The sequence below is a fragment of the Gadus chalcogrammus genome, chromosome 9, assembly GCF_026213295.1.
Source record: "Gadus chalcogrammus isolate NIFS_2021 chromosome 9, NIFS_Gcha_1.0, whole genome shotgun sequence".
Lineage (NCBI taxonomy): Eukaryota > Metazoa > Chordata > Actinopteri > Gadiformes > Gadidae > Gadus > Gadus chalcogrammus.
In genome coordinates, this window is record NC_079420.1 from 2,825,873 (window position 1) to 2,842,212 (window position 16,340).

Genomic DNA, 16,340 nt, shown 5'->3' on the forward strand with positions numbered 1-16,340 from the left:
TGTGTGTGTGTGTGTGTGTGTGTGTGTGTGTCGGGTTGACTGCAACCAATCAGGGAAGAGATGCCGTGATTGGTCAGATATTCTGAACATTTCACTCAAAAATAGCAGTGGTGGCTTTACACTCAAATTATAGCTGTCAAATCATGCCTAATGCCCTTTTCATCATCAGAGAAGTTAAAATGTTTCGTTTCCTTACAGTTTTCTTACACCCTTTATACTTTAAGCTTTGGCCTCCTAATGTTGAGAACACAAAACGCACAAATTGATCCAATGTGTCCTATAGTGATGCCATGAAATATAGTTTATTTTCTATCTTAAACCTGGGAGTATGTGCATGTGTGCGTGTATGCACGTGCGTGTGCATGCATACCAAAGCTCTGCGCAGTCATTCGTCCCATGGAATCCAAAACAATAAAACAATCCATTGCTCTCTGAGTGCTTTCTTATCATGGCACTTTTTGTAAAGTGATGCATTTACCGCACATGACAGATGGAGGCGCCGTCACGCACACACAAGGCCACAAATGACTCTGAAGTCCCAACCGGATTATTCATGTCACACAAGCTGCTGTCTCCTCCCTCGTCAGCGTTTTTACCAGCGCCGTAACACTCACTTTGGAAGAAAAAAGTGTGAGAAGGAAGTCATTTATAATATAAATGTACAATCCTATTTCTCTCTCTCTCTCTCTCTCTCTCTCTCTCTCTCTCTCTCTCTCTCTCTCTCTCCCCCCCCCCCCCCCCCCCCCCCGAACCGGCACAAAAAAAATAAAGTCTGTTTTCTGTCTTTCCCTCCGTCTTCCGTAATGAATAAAACCCGGCTGGGACGGATATGATGTTGCTCTTGTTTTATTGAGCAGAGAGGGTTTGGGGGGGTGAGCTAGGGGTTGTGCTGCATCAGCGATAAGCAGTGTGTTGTTTAAATGTAGGGCTTGTAGCAAGGGAGGCTTATTTAGGTGGACAGTACAGCAGATACTTGGTGCTGGGCTGCCTGGTGCGGCATGGAGACGCACAAGACTACTTGATTGAACACAATTACAAAAGGAAACTCAATCGTCTTTGGCAATGCGTGGGGATTAAAGGGATACACAGAGGTGTCTGTTAATCGGCGTTTGCCTATCTTACCCAGGTTCAGAAGATAAGAAGATGAGAACTTTATTTCATCCCATGCATGGGAAATTAACTTGTTACAACAGCCCGTTTAACAGGAGAGCCTTATGTTAGTAGCTGCGCTGGGGCCTGGACCCGTTGGAAATCAACCCCCTCCTGCCAGCAGATGCTGTTTAGCCCGCCTAGTCCCCGCCAGGCCTGGCTACAGACCAGAGACCAGGGGGACGTCAGGCCGCTGATAATTAGTATCAGCATAGATGGTCTCCATTTCGTGTGTGTGTGTGTGTGTGTGTGTGTGTGTGTGTGTGTGTGTGTGTGTGTGTGTGTGTGTGTGTGTGTGTGTGTGTGTGTGTGTGTGTGTGTGTGTGTGTGTGTGTGTGTGTGTGTGTGTGTTCATTTTCTACACTTCCCCACCCCTCTTTTCCCCATGCATGTCTCCTCAGGTTGGTTGTTGCATTGCATTGAGTTTCTGCCAGCAGCTCTCTGCGCTGCTTGTTACTCACCCTCTGTGTCTCTTTCTCTCGCTCTCTCCACCCCCCCCCCCCCCCCCCCCCTCTCGCTCTCCCCCCCCCCCACCCCCCTCTCTCTCTCTCCCCCCCCCCTCTCTGTGTCTCTGTGTCTCTGGCTCTCTGTGTCTCTGTCTCTCTCTCTTCCCCCCTCTCTCTCTCTTCATGCATCCATAAGATAATATAAAATAAATACAATAAATATAAATAAATCACACAGTGATTACAATGTCACGCCATAATGGCAGACACTGCACACGCCCATGAGCTACACAATCAATGAGGCCAAGAGGTGCCTCACTACAGAATAAAAAATGCTTTGTCACAAATGTACAGTGGAAAATGCACATTATTAAATTCAAGTATTGCATTATTAATTTAGTTGAAGTGATTTTTTGGTAGCACAATGTTTCATAACCGATGTGTTATGGAGTCTTATGACGGATGGAATAAAAGACCTTCGGAAACGTTCCTTCTTACATGCTGGGTGTAAAAATCTTTTACTAAAGGAACTGTTTTGCGCTGCCACTGTCTCATGGAGAGGATGAGATGAATTGGACCTGATGGATTCCAATTTGTCCAACATCCGCCTCTCCCCTTCCACCTCAACAGAAGAGTTGTTTCATTCCAATTTCATCTTTGCGCGACCAGGGGGGGGAGTTCTCTCGGTAAGCATTGGCTTTCCGTTGGCCGCTTCCATTGACTTTAGTGCTGGCCCAAATGCATAATTTCAAGCTTCAGTTTATTGTTAAACTCTCCAAATTATTTTAGAATATAAAAGTAAATTCACACACCTATCCCTGCCTGAAAAGGAGCCGGTGGCTCCCGCTGCTGCTTAATCACGCTTTTTCTCTAACATTTACAGATATCTCAGTGGAGCCCTTTTACTGATTTCAAAGAAAGTAATTATTTAAAAAAATCTTTATTCAAACAGTCAATCTTCTTGAAGCCAAATTCGCTTCCATTTTTAACGTGGTCTTCATTTGTTCTAATCATTCATACAAAAATGACTTGGTTATTACAAAAAACATATGAAAGGTATTAAAAACGAAGCTCTTCATGGCTGCAAATTATGCTATAAATGGCAGTTTGCACAGCCTCATCTCAACATAATTTGGTGGCATTAACAAGCATCATCAGTTTGCTTCCAGTTTCTTTATGGTGTGCCCTATATAGTGAATGAAAAGCCTCTATTGATCACCCGCAAAACCAATGATTTAGGACAAGGCAGACAGTGGCTTTCGGAGCTCTGTGAGTGTGTTTGTGAAGTATGCAAGTATCTTTCTGAATACAATGTGTATACGTGTGTGTATGTCTATTGGTATATGTGAGTGTGTGTGTATATGTGCATGTTGTACATTGTGTATGTTTTAGTAGTCAAGTAGAAGTAGGATTTACTTCTATTAACTACTAAAGAGAGGGTCATGCTAGGGGGTCTGACTCAAGCAACTGAACAGAAACATACTCCTTATGAAGGACAGGAAGTAGTAGATAATGTCCTTATAGGATCATATGTGAGGTCTCTCTCTCTCTCTCTCTCTCTCTCTCTCTCTCTCTCTCTCTCTCTCTCTCTCTCTCTCTCTCTCTCTCTCTCTCTCTCTCTCTCTCTCTCTCTCTCTCTCTCTCTCTCTCTCTCAGAAGAGGGAAGAGTGATAGATCGGACTTTGAAACGGAAAGATATTAAGACTGGGTTGGCATGACTGATGTCATCACGTTTGCTGAAATCTGCTTCATGGCGTATTGCTTCTTAAGCCAGATGGTGCGAAACACGCTTTACCGCCTTACTATGAAGTCGCCTATATTATGTAGCCAATAGCCATATGGGCTGACTTTGAGGTGAGCTCAGATGACAGTCTGATGTTTTACAGACAACGAACAGACTCATGAATTACACAGAAATGCATTTACAAGATAACCGGAACGGAAGCAATATCACAACCTGGTCAACCTTTTCCAACTGCCTTCAACAGTGGGGGGACACTGGTCCCATTGCTTCGAGCCAGAAACTCCATGGATAAAGCTCTGACATGCAATGACATTGTTTTTTCTTCATTTTACCATTTAAGTAGGGTAATGTATAACATGTTGAGAGTAGAATTGGTCATGGGAGGGTCTCTCAATATATATATATATATATATATATATATATATATATATATATATATATATATTATTATCTTATTTTTTTATTGAATGAGATTATTTTATTCTGACATACAAAAAATAAGCCAGTTCTGAAAAACAAACTGGTAACAGCCAAACGTAGCTGATGATATGAAGGAAGGGCTGAATTCTGCATGTTCTGAATTCCTTATACTCGCGTGTCATTCACATTGAACATCAGACTTTTTTTTGTCAACTATCTGTCTCACACACACACGCACACCCACGCGTAGTGCAAGTTGTCTTAGAAAAGGGGCACTGTTCCTCCCACCACAGCCATTTTTGCTGAGGCCCGGATTCATTACCATACATATGAGTCTGCTCACGACATCATCTGGTATGGTTGGATTTAAATCGCTATGCATGGTTGTAGGGATTTTTTCTGTGAGAGTGCGTGTATTTGTGTGTGTTTCTGTGTGTGTGTGTGTGTGTGTGTGTGTGTGTGTGTGTGTGTGTGTGTGTGTGTGTGTGTGTGTGTGTGTGTGTGTGTGTGTGTGTGTGTGTGTGTGTGTGTGTGTGTAGGTCTGCGCGAGCAGACCTATTCAGAATGTGGGGCATGTGCGTATGTGAGCGACATTGAAGACGGAAATTAGATATGGGAGTCCCCGTTTGTCCTTGGTACTTCATTTCCACTGAAAGTGGTCAATTAGTTTCAAAACCACATCAGGAGAATTTGGAAATATGATAATACATGCAGCAAAACGGATGAGTCTGCTTTGGGACAGTGACAGGTAATATATGAGCCGCAAAAGTGCTCTACCACACTGCTATGGGCTCCTACACACTAAATTTACTCAGTGAGTTCACCCAATCACACGTGTAAGAGGATCTGCAACGAAGGTACTTAGGGCGCACTCACACTAGGCAAGTTAGCCTGTTCCGTGCTGCAGGCAGATTCAGCCCGATTCCCCCCCTCCCCACTCTCCCCGCTGGCCCGTGGTCACTGTGCTCCCAAAGGCCGTGGCCACGATTGCTCCTTCATACATACGTCATCACGTCGTAATACGATAAATACGTCATCACCAAGCGTCCTCGCCGCCATAACAACAATGGAGAACAACAACGTGAATGCTGTCGTCGGCCCAAATTTTAAGTAAACACTCGACTTCCCTATCGCACCAACGTAAACCCACTCGTGAACTGCTTGCCGCCATTGTTTAAAATGATTGTTGTGGGGTAGAAGGGCACGGACCTATAAAGAAAGAAGGGTCGCGCAAGGACTACGTCATCCAGCTCACGTTGCGTATCCGGTGTGTGCGCGTGTCATCCCATTAGAATCTGTACTTTGGCCACGGCAAACCTCTCCCAAGTGTGCCGTGGCCAAGGGGCTGTTCTGTGCTGGAATACGGATGCCCTGGTTACACTAGCCAAACGTTCTAGGCTTTAGTATGCAAATGAGCTCGGGCACGGGGCCGCGGCCCTAGTGTGAGTGGCCCCTTAGAGAGATCTGCATAGATAGAAAGCATCTGATCCAGTGTCTGATTGTGGTACCTTATTGGCCCAGCGGGTCTTTCCAGATAACATTTATTTAAATCACTGTACGCCTCCAAATGTGCCCCGGAACATGGCGGTTCCATGCAAAAGCTACGTTAGCGTTTATTCCCGGTGTTGAAAGGGGAGCTGGCTCAAGAATAAAAGTGCAGTTAACTGAAATCACTCACTAGGCAGTCCCTAAGCAGATACTTATAGATGCACTGTAGATGGAATAAAAGATGACGGATAGGTTGATGAAATAAAAGATTCTGGATTGAGCCCGTTTATCATGCAAACCATTCCTTGCCCCGACTACAATTTATTGTCCACGAGAATTTGCTGAAAGGAAGCAAAAAGGTTTTACCTGGAATCACACAAATCATGGGATACAGTGTGCAGCAAAATCGAGGCAGGCATTCTTTTGGGAAATGTACATTATAAAAACACAACTTAGCAGAAATGTATGGAAAATCAGTGTTCAGTTTATTCATGTGTGTGTGTGTGTGTGTGTGTGTGTGTGTGTGTGTGTGTGTGTGTGTGTGTGTGTGTGTGTGTGTGTGTGTGTGTGTGTGTGTGTGTGTGTGTGTGTGTGTGTGTGTGTGTGTGTGTACAGTATGTGTTGGTGGGTGTGTGCAGTGCGTGGCAATACATTAGTTCAAGCAATGTTGATGAGGCATAATCAAGTAGTTTTTATGCTCCACAGCGTCAGAAGATGTCATGAACTTGAAATGCTGACACTCAGGTTGCCTGCTGGGAGATTCCACTCTGCAGCACTGAAAGGCCTGTGGAGAAACAAGACAACGTAACGTACTGCATTGAAGCTTCACATAAACACCTCGCCTTACCACTGCAACTGATAATGAACACATCGTTAACTTATGAATCAATAAGTATATAGATACACAATGCTTACCAACAGAAAGTGTAGGTAAACACGTGACTTACCAACTGTACATGGGAGGAAACTTCCCTGATAATAATAATCGACAATGGCATTGGCTTCAATTATTTTTGTTGTGGAGGTGATTTTCCTCTCCTGTTTTTACCTGTGTCTTTTGTCCCCTTCATCGACCATAGGCTATACTGATACACAGAACATGCGCGCATTGCTCTCCCCATGTTGGATTGATTCAATTGTGTTTTTATTGAGCATCATGGCTCTCATGCATTCAGCTCTTTAACAATGGCAGTCAAACAGATGATTGAGAATGGTGAGGCTCAATCCAAACGCAGTGTTAGTGGCACAATGGGGAGCAAAAATGCTGATTGAAGCATTCAAGCAAGTAAAATACAAAGAGATACTGGATGTAGTCTATAGCATTTAATGTATTTTTGATTGACATAGACAAATCCCAACTATTTCTAAGTGATATTTCATGAGGAGGTTTCATCAACTATTGAGGTTGAAACACGAAGCACGAAAAGTCGGCATGGAATATGTGCAGCAACCACATATTCCATGTATTAAAACCATTTTCTGAAGCCCAAAAGGTGAGACTTCCATGTTAGGTTAGTGGCACTTCCATTGCTGCTGCGTTAACTGCATTAATTGGCATCCTTCCCTATCAATGTCAATGCTATGCTGTACCTGGTGTCAAATTGGACAAACTAAAAAAAGCAGTGCGCTGTTCATGTTGAGAGACGCCAGGGATCCTGGGGCGGGGAAAGTGGCAGCGTGGAGGAAACTCTGGGAAACTGATGAGCTCTGAGCAATCACATGAGCGTGTGAATGGGGTGGCAGTGAAAAATCAGTATGTTGGTTCCGGGTAAATGCCGGTCCTCACACCGGCCTACGCGTCACAACCTCCTCGGATGTCTATTGATTCACAGGCACCCCCCCCCGCAGAAGAAGAAGGCTGCTTTGATGAAGACGTGTGTGGTACAGGATATAAAACAATTACAGAGCTGTCACGGGTCGTCCCCATGTAGCTGGGAGAGAGTTATGAGTGGGAGCTGGGAGTTGAGAGAGAGAGAGAGAGAGAGAGAGAGAGAGAGAGAGAGAGAGAGAGAGAGAGAGAGAGAGAGAGAGAGAGAGAGAGAGCACAAAATACAGGAACATCTCATCCAATCAGCGAGCCCGCCACCACAGCCGAACATGATTATGCGACCATCATCCTGCATTTACTTAAAATACCTTCCCCGCACTCCAAACATGCACCTTCACCCCCGGCGTCACACCTCCTTAATCACGTCACAATGCTTTTCTTGCTCTCGCTCACTCTTTATGCCGTTGCCCTCCCCCCGCGCCCCGCCCCGCCCCCCCCCCCCTTCAAACCGACCCAGGCAGCCGCCACCCCCATTCCGAACCAACCGTATGCCACCAATCCCTTTGCTTGTTAAATTTGATTGACAGGGCTATATATTTGTGGTGACTGAGAGAGACCAGTGTGGCTGCTTGGAAGTGGAGCACAGTAATCCATTACATGGGCATTCCATGAAAGTAAAGTCAATATATTCCCTTTCAGCTTGCCAAAAATGGCTGGACGTTGGCCCCGTTGGTCATGAATTATTGAACAACTTAAAACTTGGGAGATGAGAATTCACGGAATTCATGCGGGAATGTGTTCCCAAACTGATTAAAAAACCAAAACCCCCAAAACTAATTGGACTTTTTGTGCTATTAGATTACACATTCATTCATCGAATGAATGTGTTCCAAATGGCCTTTGGAAAAAAATCATCCATCAAAATTGTATGAGCTTGCATGTTCGCAGTATGCATTGTCAATGTATTCTGTGCCCTCCACTCTCATGACACACACACTAGATCAGTGTGTGTGTTGAGTTGTGTCAAGGATGCGTTTACGTGTATTTGTGTTCCATATGTCAGTGTCAAGTGTGTGTTTATGTGTGTGTTGTCTGGGCATGTGTTAGCGTATCAGTGTGTGTGTATGTTTGTGTTAGTGTACTTCAGTACATGCATCGATGGGTTGCCCCTTGGTATGGACAAAGCACCAACCATTACTGTGACGTCCGGAACAAAGACACGATGCTAGGGATGATGTACATCGATGTCAGCAAGAACAACATGATGGAGTCTGATCTTGGGAGGTCTCGTGGCCAGGGTGGAAGGGAGAAGCCATTTACATGTCACCTCACCACGGGGCAACAAGAGCCAACCCGTCATTATAACTAACTCTTACCCCATTAAGGCTATTTGCTTTGTTGGTATCAGATGCTGTAGTGAATTTAGGTACTATACGGTATTGATTTTACTCTTGTTCCACCCCTGCTGCGGGCGATGCACATCTGACCGTGCCAGAACTAAGCCTGATGGATCAGTTTATTTGTTTATACTCAGCCTCTCTTAAGACAGAGATCATCCTGGCTCTAAATATATTAAATGGTAGAAGACCAAAGACAAGACATCTGAGTAAAAGTAGTAGGATAGTGCTTGGGTCTAATTTGGTTATTTGATATATATTTACATCATATTTTTATATATTTTATATATATGACACTGAGAAACTCAGAATAGTTTTTTAAATGAACAATGATCTAAATGTTTGTGTTATATTTCTGGTATAATGAAGTTTTCTACAATTTTATCACATTTAATCTCATTACTGTAAAATCAGTTCAAAAAGAAAAATCCAGGAAAATACTAGAAATGTTGCTTTAAAAAAAGAGAAGCTGGGGAGATGACTTGGCAACCAAGAATGCTCCATGCCAAATACCGGAGACTAAACACAGTAGACCACTTGATACCACCACCCACTGGTTCCGTATTGACTTTGTGCAGACACTGAAATAAGTTTAAGGTCATGCTCCGCGGTAGAAGTGAGGTCATCCATCAGACAGTTTACATTGTACATAGTCACGGCAGGTGGGTTTGCTCACAGACACAGACGGGTGGGTAAAACATTAGATACTTTGCAATCCAGGGGCTTGTTCCATTGTGTGATAGTTAAAAATAAACCTACTTTCCCAATGCTGCTACAGTTCAGATAAAACCAAACTTGGTCCAGGGAACGTCAGTTGTTTTGCACTCAATTCAGTGCTAGACGTACTTTACTGCAAACGATTGGGGAATGTTTGAAACATATCCGAGATATTTCCCTCTTCTCATCATGAAAAACTATGTACAGTATGTAGAGGGGAGAAGGGGGACCCCTACTGGACACAACCTGCTCTCTCTAGTGAGTGTGTTTACAGCTTCCCACGAGTGAGGCCAGCAACATGGAGGCTATGGAGACAACTTGAGTTATTGGATATAGAGGCAAAGCAAGGGCCTTTCATGCCGTTTTTGGAGTTTATATACAGGTGGTGAACGCAGAAGTAGTCTGCGGTTCTGGGCGGTCGTGTCTGCACCGTTCTACGTCCTCTCGTTGTGTGTGCCCTACGTATACCCGAAATATCTTTACTTGGTTTACCTGAATGCTTATAACATTAACAGGGTTCACACTGACGTATGCCTAGTCCCGATCAATATATGTTCAGTATATAGAGCCGAGGCATCATGGAAGCATGAGGCTACTTTCTGTAGTCAAAGAGAGACGAGATCCAAGAAACAGTGTTTAATTCACACAAAAGGTCGACTTTCGGGGAGCAGTGGCATTGCTTGTCTGGGTTATATGCTACAGTTTATGGGTCTACTGTTTATCAGAGTGAAACGATCTCCGTTCCAGGGGGGGCTTCTCGCTCCCAGCGCCTAGGATTCGTTAAAAGTCGACTTTTGTGCTGCGTGCGGAGCTTCAATTTGGCCATCCCCTCGCCTCGCGTCAAAGGGATACGAGAGATTGGCAAATAAGCACACGGCGTTTCCCCCCCACCACACACATCCACCCAACACTCACAGGGCACATCGCGGCGGAGCTCTCTGTGCGCGACAGACAGCGGTCGAACTTCAGACGCGCCGGAGGTCCTCTTCTGCTCTGGACCGGAATGCTTCCCGTGGCTTTTTGTTGGCCCCCGTTGTAGTTTGTTGACATCTAGGGAGTTACTTTTTTTTTTATTGAGGAGGTTTGTCGACTCATCTGCTGCCTTTTTCTTTATTTTTCCAGTGTTTTACTCCGACTCCCTTGACTTTTTTTTCTACAAGAGGAACCGACATGGAGATATACGTGTATGCATTGCTTTTGCAGTGTTTTGTCTGTAGTTTTGTCCCCACCGCGATCGCTTTTTCGGAGGGGCCCAGCAGATCGGATTTCTGCGGTCGTATCCTCCGGGCGCAGACACAGGGGACTCGGAGGGACGGGTACCACGAGTTTAGACTTCGGGTTGAGGGGGACCCGGATAGATACCAGCCGGGGAGCTCTTACAGAGGTATGGGGTTTGTTTTGGTGGAGTTTCACGGCTCCTACTCCTGATATGCAGAGCATAACAGCATTAACGTTAGTTTGACAAATGCAGAGTTAATTGACTCTTAACATATCGAAACTTTGTAATTAAAAAAAGGCATGCCATTATGGTGCAATAAACTCGAATTGATCTCCATTAGTCGAAATGTGCTGTAATGCATTATATGAAACACAGTCTGATATACAGAAATGCATACATTTTCTCTCAAATGAAAACGACGTGATCCCTAATTACTCAAGTCGAGTCGATTAGCCTCCCTCCGTCAATATGAATATTAATTGGAAAGATTCCGAATAGTCTGAATTCAAAGGTCTAGTCGTTGAAAATATAAAATCCTGATGGTAAAGATCAATGTGTGTATTGACCTAGATCTCACATGCGTAAAAATCTTAAAAGTAGAGCTTGAATAACGACGACGAAGCAGGTTTGCATTGACATTATTCTAGTTGTGAAAGCAGTCTTTCTTCCAATTAACATTAGACATTGGATACATCTTAACCAAATGATTTATGTATAACTAATTTTTGCTATTGGAAGGGAAGGAAACACATTTTCTTTCAAATAAAAACGATGTATCATAAACAATAATTACTGTCATTATTGTACTATACACAGAAACATAATTGTATTGTTTATCATAGCCTCCCAATTGAAGGTCAGTTTATTTCCCTTGGTTGATATATTGTTTATCTTGTATTTATATCATGTTCATATTCTTCTCCCATGCAGAGAACCATTCATTATGGTTGGGGAGATGGTTATATTCGTACCAATACTTTTCTTTGTTTCCTTCTGTCCATCCTTCCTCCCTTCATTCCGTCCTTCCTTCCCAATGCAGTGGTCCTGCTTGCCTCCAGCCCTGCGTACTTCAGAGGCTTCACCCTCATCGCCCTAAAGGAGGGCAGAGAGGGCACAACAGAGGGCCATTACGCCGGTCAGTTCCAGGTAAGAATCCCCGCGGCCTGCACCACATCAGAAAGTGTGTAATCCTATCAGCCCAGCCCAATGCTCTGGCATGAGTCGTCTCAGAACGCCTGCTGCCATCATCACATTCAGGTTTCGCTCGCGCATTCGGTGGAGAGCAGCTTAATTCGCCCCTCTGTGGGAAAACGCTACAACATGAGCAGGCTACTGTGGCGGACAACACTACAACATAAGCAGGCTACTGTGGCGGACAACGCTGCTTTTGTCGAGCTCTGCTAGGGGGGGGGGGGGGGGGCGAGGCAGATGTTCCACACTTCCCACCGAGAAACTGAAAATGTCCCCCGAGATGAGGGAAGGATGATGGATATATAAATAGAGGGAGGGAGTGTTATGGAGGGAGATATAGAGAGAGAGAGGGGTCGAGACAGTTCCTCTTTCAGTATAGCAACAGCTCCCACTGAGCGGAAGATGGCTCTTGAGAGGAGACATGGCTTCCTCAATTACCCCCCTGGGTAGAGAAAAGTGTTGAGGACACATGTTCCTTAGGCGTCTAAAGTAACGGCCCCCGCCCACAGGGAGAGCGAAGCATGCCTTTTATATTCCGGACCACTCACTGAGAGACTTAAAGAAATTGCTTTTATAGGGATACCTGAAAATATGTTTTACAGTATATCCTAGCCCTCCGAAGATCTGTTACTTTTATAAGATGATGACTGCAAGCCAGGACAGACCCTTACATTTCCTATTACAAACATTTGATAGGAAATAAAATATGATAAAATATCAAACATACATGCGTGTTTTAAAAAGATACATTTGGTACCTTATTTTTCGAGTATGAAGTACACATGCGAAAGGTTTTTCCTTTTTGAATTTGTGCAATCAGGAATTTGAGTAATTGAATAATAAAAAAGTTAAATGATAACATTTTTGGTGATATGTTTTTGGGAGAGTTATAGTCTCCGGGTTAGTTCAGGTGATGCTCCCTCCGGTATTGGAATGCTGTCTTCTCATTCTGATGGTCTTCAAATCCTACCATTGAACCATATCATGGGTGTTTCTCCCGCATTTAGGAGCCATTTAGGTGTTAAATCCTTACACTTTTTTCTAATTTTATTTTTCAGTGCTCCCCCAGTATGGTTCAACTCTTGTTAGCTTATTTTGGCCCTTGGTTGAGTTCTCATCTTGCTCTTGAATATATAGCCTTTTATTGCATTCTTTATATTTATGTGAATTCGAGACCACATGAGGAATCACACATCCTGAATCTTTGTCCTGAGGAAACGGACGGCCCTGGCGCTGTTGCCAACAACACGGTTGGTCTCCTGTGGAGAAGGGGAAACTCTTTTCTACTGTGCCGTACAATACATTTACAGGATTTGAGGTGGATTAAACCGCCAACTATTCTGCACATGTCCTGGAGCGGCAGTTCTGGTAAACGCTGTCTGGCTGCGTAATGTTTTTTGGAAACTACGCTGAGATGCAAAGGTTACTTTACTTTTAAGAGTTCCCAAGAGTTTCCCAGCCATAGCTCAGATAAAGAACATCTCCACCAGACACAGCTGCTTACCGTGAGACACACCTGCTTTGAGTGAGACACACCTGCTTACCATGAGAGTATGTCGGACAGTAAAACCATGGCCTCGATCCGTTGGATAGTCAGATAAGACGGACAAGAAGGAGTGGTTATAATCAAACATTTCACACTGAAGCTGACAACAAAGGGAGAGTTTGTCTCAGCATTGCTTTTCTCCCCTCATATCTTTTAGGACAAGCGTACATGACAGTTGCAAAATGCAAGCCTTTCTTAAACAAAACAAAACAGAATGTATACAGAAAAGTGAGGAAATCAGTTTCCTGCCAGACGCTTTCGGGCATTTTGTCCAACTACATTCTGCTCTGTTAATGTCAATGTCTTGAACCTTCGGAAGGATTTTTTTTCTCCTCATATTCTGAGGATTAGAAATATTTCGTCCGTGTCGCTTAGCAGTTGAGGCAAGCAATTTAAAAACACTTTTTTCTGTTAATTATTTTTGTACATTTTTGTACATAGTTTTTACAATCAAATTATTCAGTCGGCTTTGCAGTGTCGTAATAGTCTGTGTGCAGTGTGTGTGTTTGTTGATTTTCCTGTTTGGTACTTAATGCAGTTTTCTGCTCCTTTGCTTCTGGCAGTTATCCTAGATAACTTCTGTTCCACTAAAATGCCACAAAACTTTATTTCACGCATCAGGCTTTTATAGTCGCTGAGATTTGTTCTTGTGTTGAATTCTGTTTATTTTTTCCCCATTGTAAACTATGCTAAGTATTCGGAATGTGCATATTCTTTCGTTTACTTCTTTGAGTGTGTATCCTAGTTTGCTCCATTCAGTGTGTGTTGTCTGTGGCAACACACTTTAAAATAAAAGGCCAGAGAGGGAGCCAAACAACAGCCACACAACTGTGTGTGTGTGTGTGTGTGTGTGTGTGTGTGTGTGTGTGTGTGTGTGTGTGTGTGTGTGTGTGTGTGTGTGTGTGTGTGTGTGTGTGTGTGTGTGTGTGTGTGTGTGTGTGTGTGTGTGGGGGGACGACGACGCGTAAGTGTGTGCGTTTCCCAGCCTCTCTCTCCCTTCTTGGGTAATCATGGGACACACAGGTCGTATTTTTCTAGGCTAGTGATGTGTTATTGCTCCGGCAGACGGATGGAGTTTGTTTGGACAAGAGGGAGCGATGACAAGAGGCTACAGCTATTATCTTATCTAGTCCCTTTTCCACTGACTATCCAGGGAGTGTTTTCGAGTGTAAATCTGGATCAACCATCCCAATTACTATCATCTAACATAGCAACGTCCTATATATTTGTGACTCAGCTTATGGCATTAAGTTAAACCGTACAGACCGTGTGCGTTTAAAGAGAAAAATATGTATATGTGACTGACCTGATGAGTGGGCATTCGTATGTTCGTTGGTTTACTTTTGGAAAATAAAGACGGATATTAATAATGGTGGACTGCAATCATAGAACACGCTGCAGTTTGTTCCTTTATTTTACCGCCGGTCCTTCAAGATAAAACACCCTTTTGTGTTTCTGTTGAATAATGTCAAAGGAAGGGCAGTGATTTGATGCAACGGCTCCAGGCTTGTGGATCTCAGTGGTTTCCTTAGCTGTGATTGATAGAAACCCTGTGGCAAAATGTCAATGCCCTGCAGGTTGACGCACTGAGACTAGAGAGGGCTGGTAACGTTCTGCGGTGTGCTCCTTTTTGAGTGCTGATAAGATATTTCCATTTTTCTGATCTGTGTGTCAGTAAGTCGCCCTGAAATCGGGAACTTTTGAATTCCCCCTGCAGGCCCGTCTAGTTTACTGCCTTCCCTTTGACCCTATCCAACACATCGTGCACGAACGCGTGCACGCAGGCGCACAAACGCACACACGCACAGCAGGCGCGCACAGGACTGTCGGAGTGGATGTGTGTGTGTGTGTGGGGGGGTGTGTGTGTGTGTGTGTGTGTGTGTGTGTGTGTGTGTGGGGGTGGGTCTTCAGGCCTCATTGGTCTCGTGCACCTCATGTGCATGTTTAAACAAGTCTCTGTTTGCTGAGAGAGAGAGAGAGAGAGAGAGAGAGAGAGAGAGAGAGAGAGAGAGAGAGAGAGAGAGAGAGAGAGAGAGAGAGAGAGAGAGAGAGAGAGAGAGAGAGAGAGAGAGGAGAGAGAGAGAGAGAGAGAGAGAGAGAGAGAGAGAGAGAGAGAGAGAGAGAGAGAGAGACTCTCTCTCGCTCTGGGCACACATAGACATGCCAGTGTCTGAAATGAAAAACAAAGCTCATCTTCCCTCTTTGCCATCCCCACACAACCCCCCTCCCGCTGTCTCTTTCTCTCTGTCTTCTTTCCTTCTACCATTCCCTGCCTTTCTCTTTCATTCCTCTTGCCTGCTTCTTTACTCTGACAGCCTTTCTTTTGCATTCCTTTTGCCTGCTTCGTGCCTGCGCGTGAGCCACTGAGCTGCTAGCAACTTTCAGAATTAATCCTAGTTGTTTGTACGGCAACAATAGCAGTAATCAACCGTATATTTACACCAAGCTGTCATATGTGTGCCCGTTGAATTCGGTCAACTATAAAGACCCATGCATGAATGCACCTCTAATTGGAGCACATCTGTGTTCGCGATACCTTGTGTTTGTACACCGGTGTCTGCGTGGCAGACGGCAGGAGACACAGAAGGGCGCCGTGCGGTCTTATTTCTACATCCCGAGGCGGTTGCTATAAGAAAATGATTGCTATGGCTAGCCGGACCTCTGGACACAAGTGCTTGAATGCCATCTGCCGCCCTGTCATCATCTCCCGTGCTGCATGTGTGCATGCGTACGCACTGATCCATCTCCTTGTAGCACTCTGACCTAGACGCCCCCACCCACGCCCAACGTTTTAATCACACCTCCCATTCTGCAACACATGTCCCTAACCCCCCCCCCCCCCCCCCCAAAAGGGCAATACTGGATACTAGCCTTGGCACGGCGGGATGAACGTGTGTGTGTGTGTGTGTGTGTGTGTGTGTGTGTGTGTGTGTGTGTGTGTGTGTGTGTGTGTGTGTGTGTGTGTGTGTGTGTGTGTGTGTGTGTGTGTGTGTGTGTGTGTGTGTGTGCGCGCGTGCGTCTGTTTCAGTTGTCGGATTTAGTATAAATGGTAGAGAAACGGGAGAAGAAGAGTGCAGAAAGCGAGGGCCAATATGAATGGAGTCCCTTTTGAGCACCGTGGAAAATGACGTGTGTCAGAAAACTACAGAGAAAGGGAGACGAGCCGGGGAGCGGCTTTCTTCTTCGGTTCCCTAGTTTTGCCGTGAAAGACACAAAAGACTTTTAAGTGTTGGAGACGTTTTTATTGTGGAAACC

General features: G+C 44.6%; 1 protein-coding gene across 1 annotated transcript in view; it reads left to right on the forward strand.

Moving 5' to 3' along the window:
- Positions 1-9,637: 9,637 nt before the first annotated feature.
- Positions 9,638-16,340, forward strand: part of LOC130389444 (spondin-1-like) — a 50,357-nt gene continuing 43,654 nt past the window's right edge. Inside the window, exons 1-2 of the mRNA XM_056599234.1 lie at positions 9,638-10,513; positions 11,388-11,494. Of these exons, the coding sequence (XP_056455209.1) occupies positions 10,300-10,513; positions 11,388-11,494 (321 nt within the window). The 5' untranslated portion in view covers positions 9,638-10,299. The remainder of the gene's footprint in view (positions 10,514-11,387; positions 11,495-16,340) is intronic.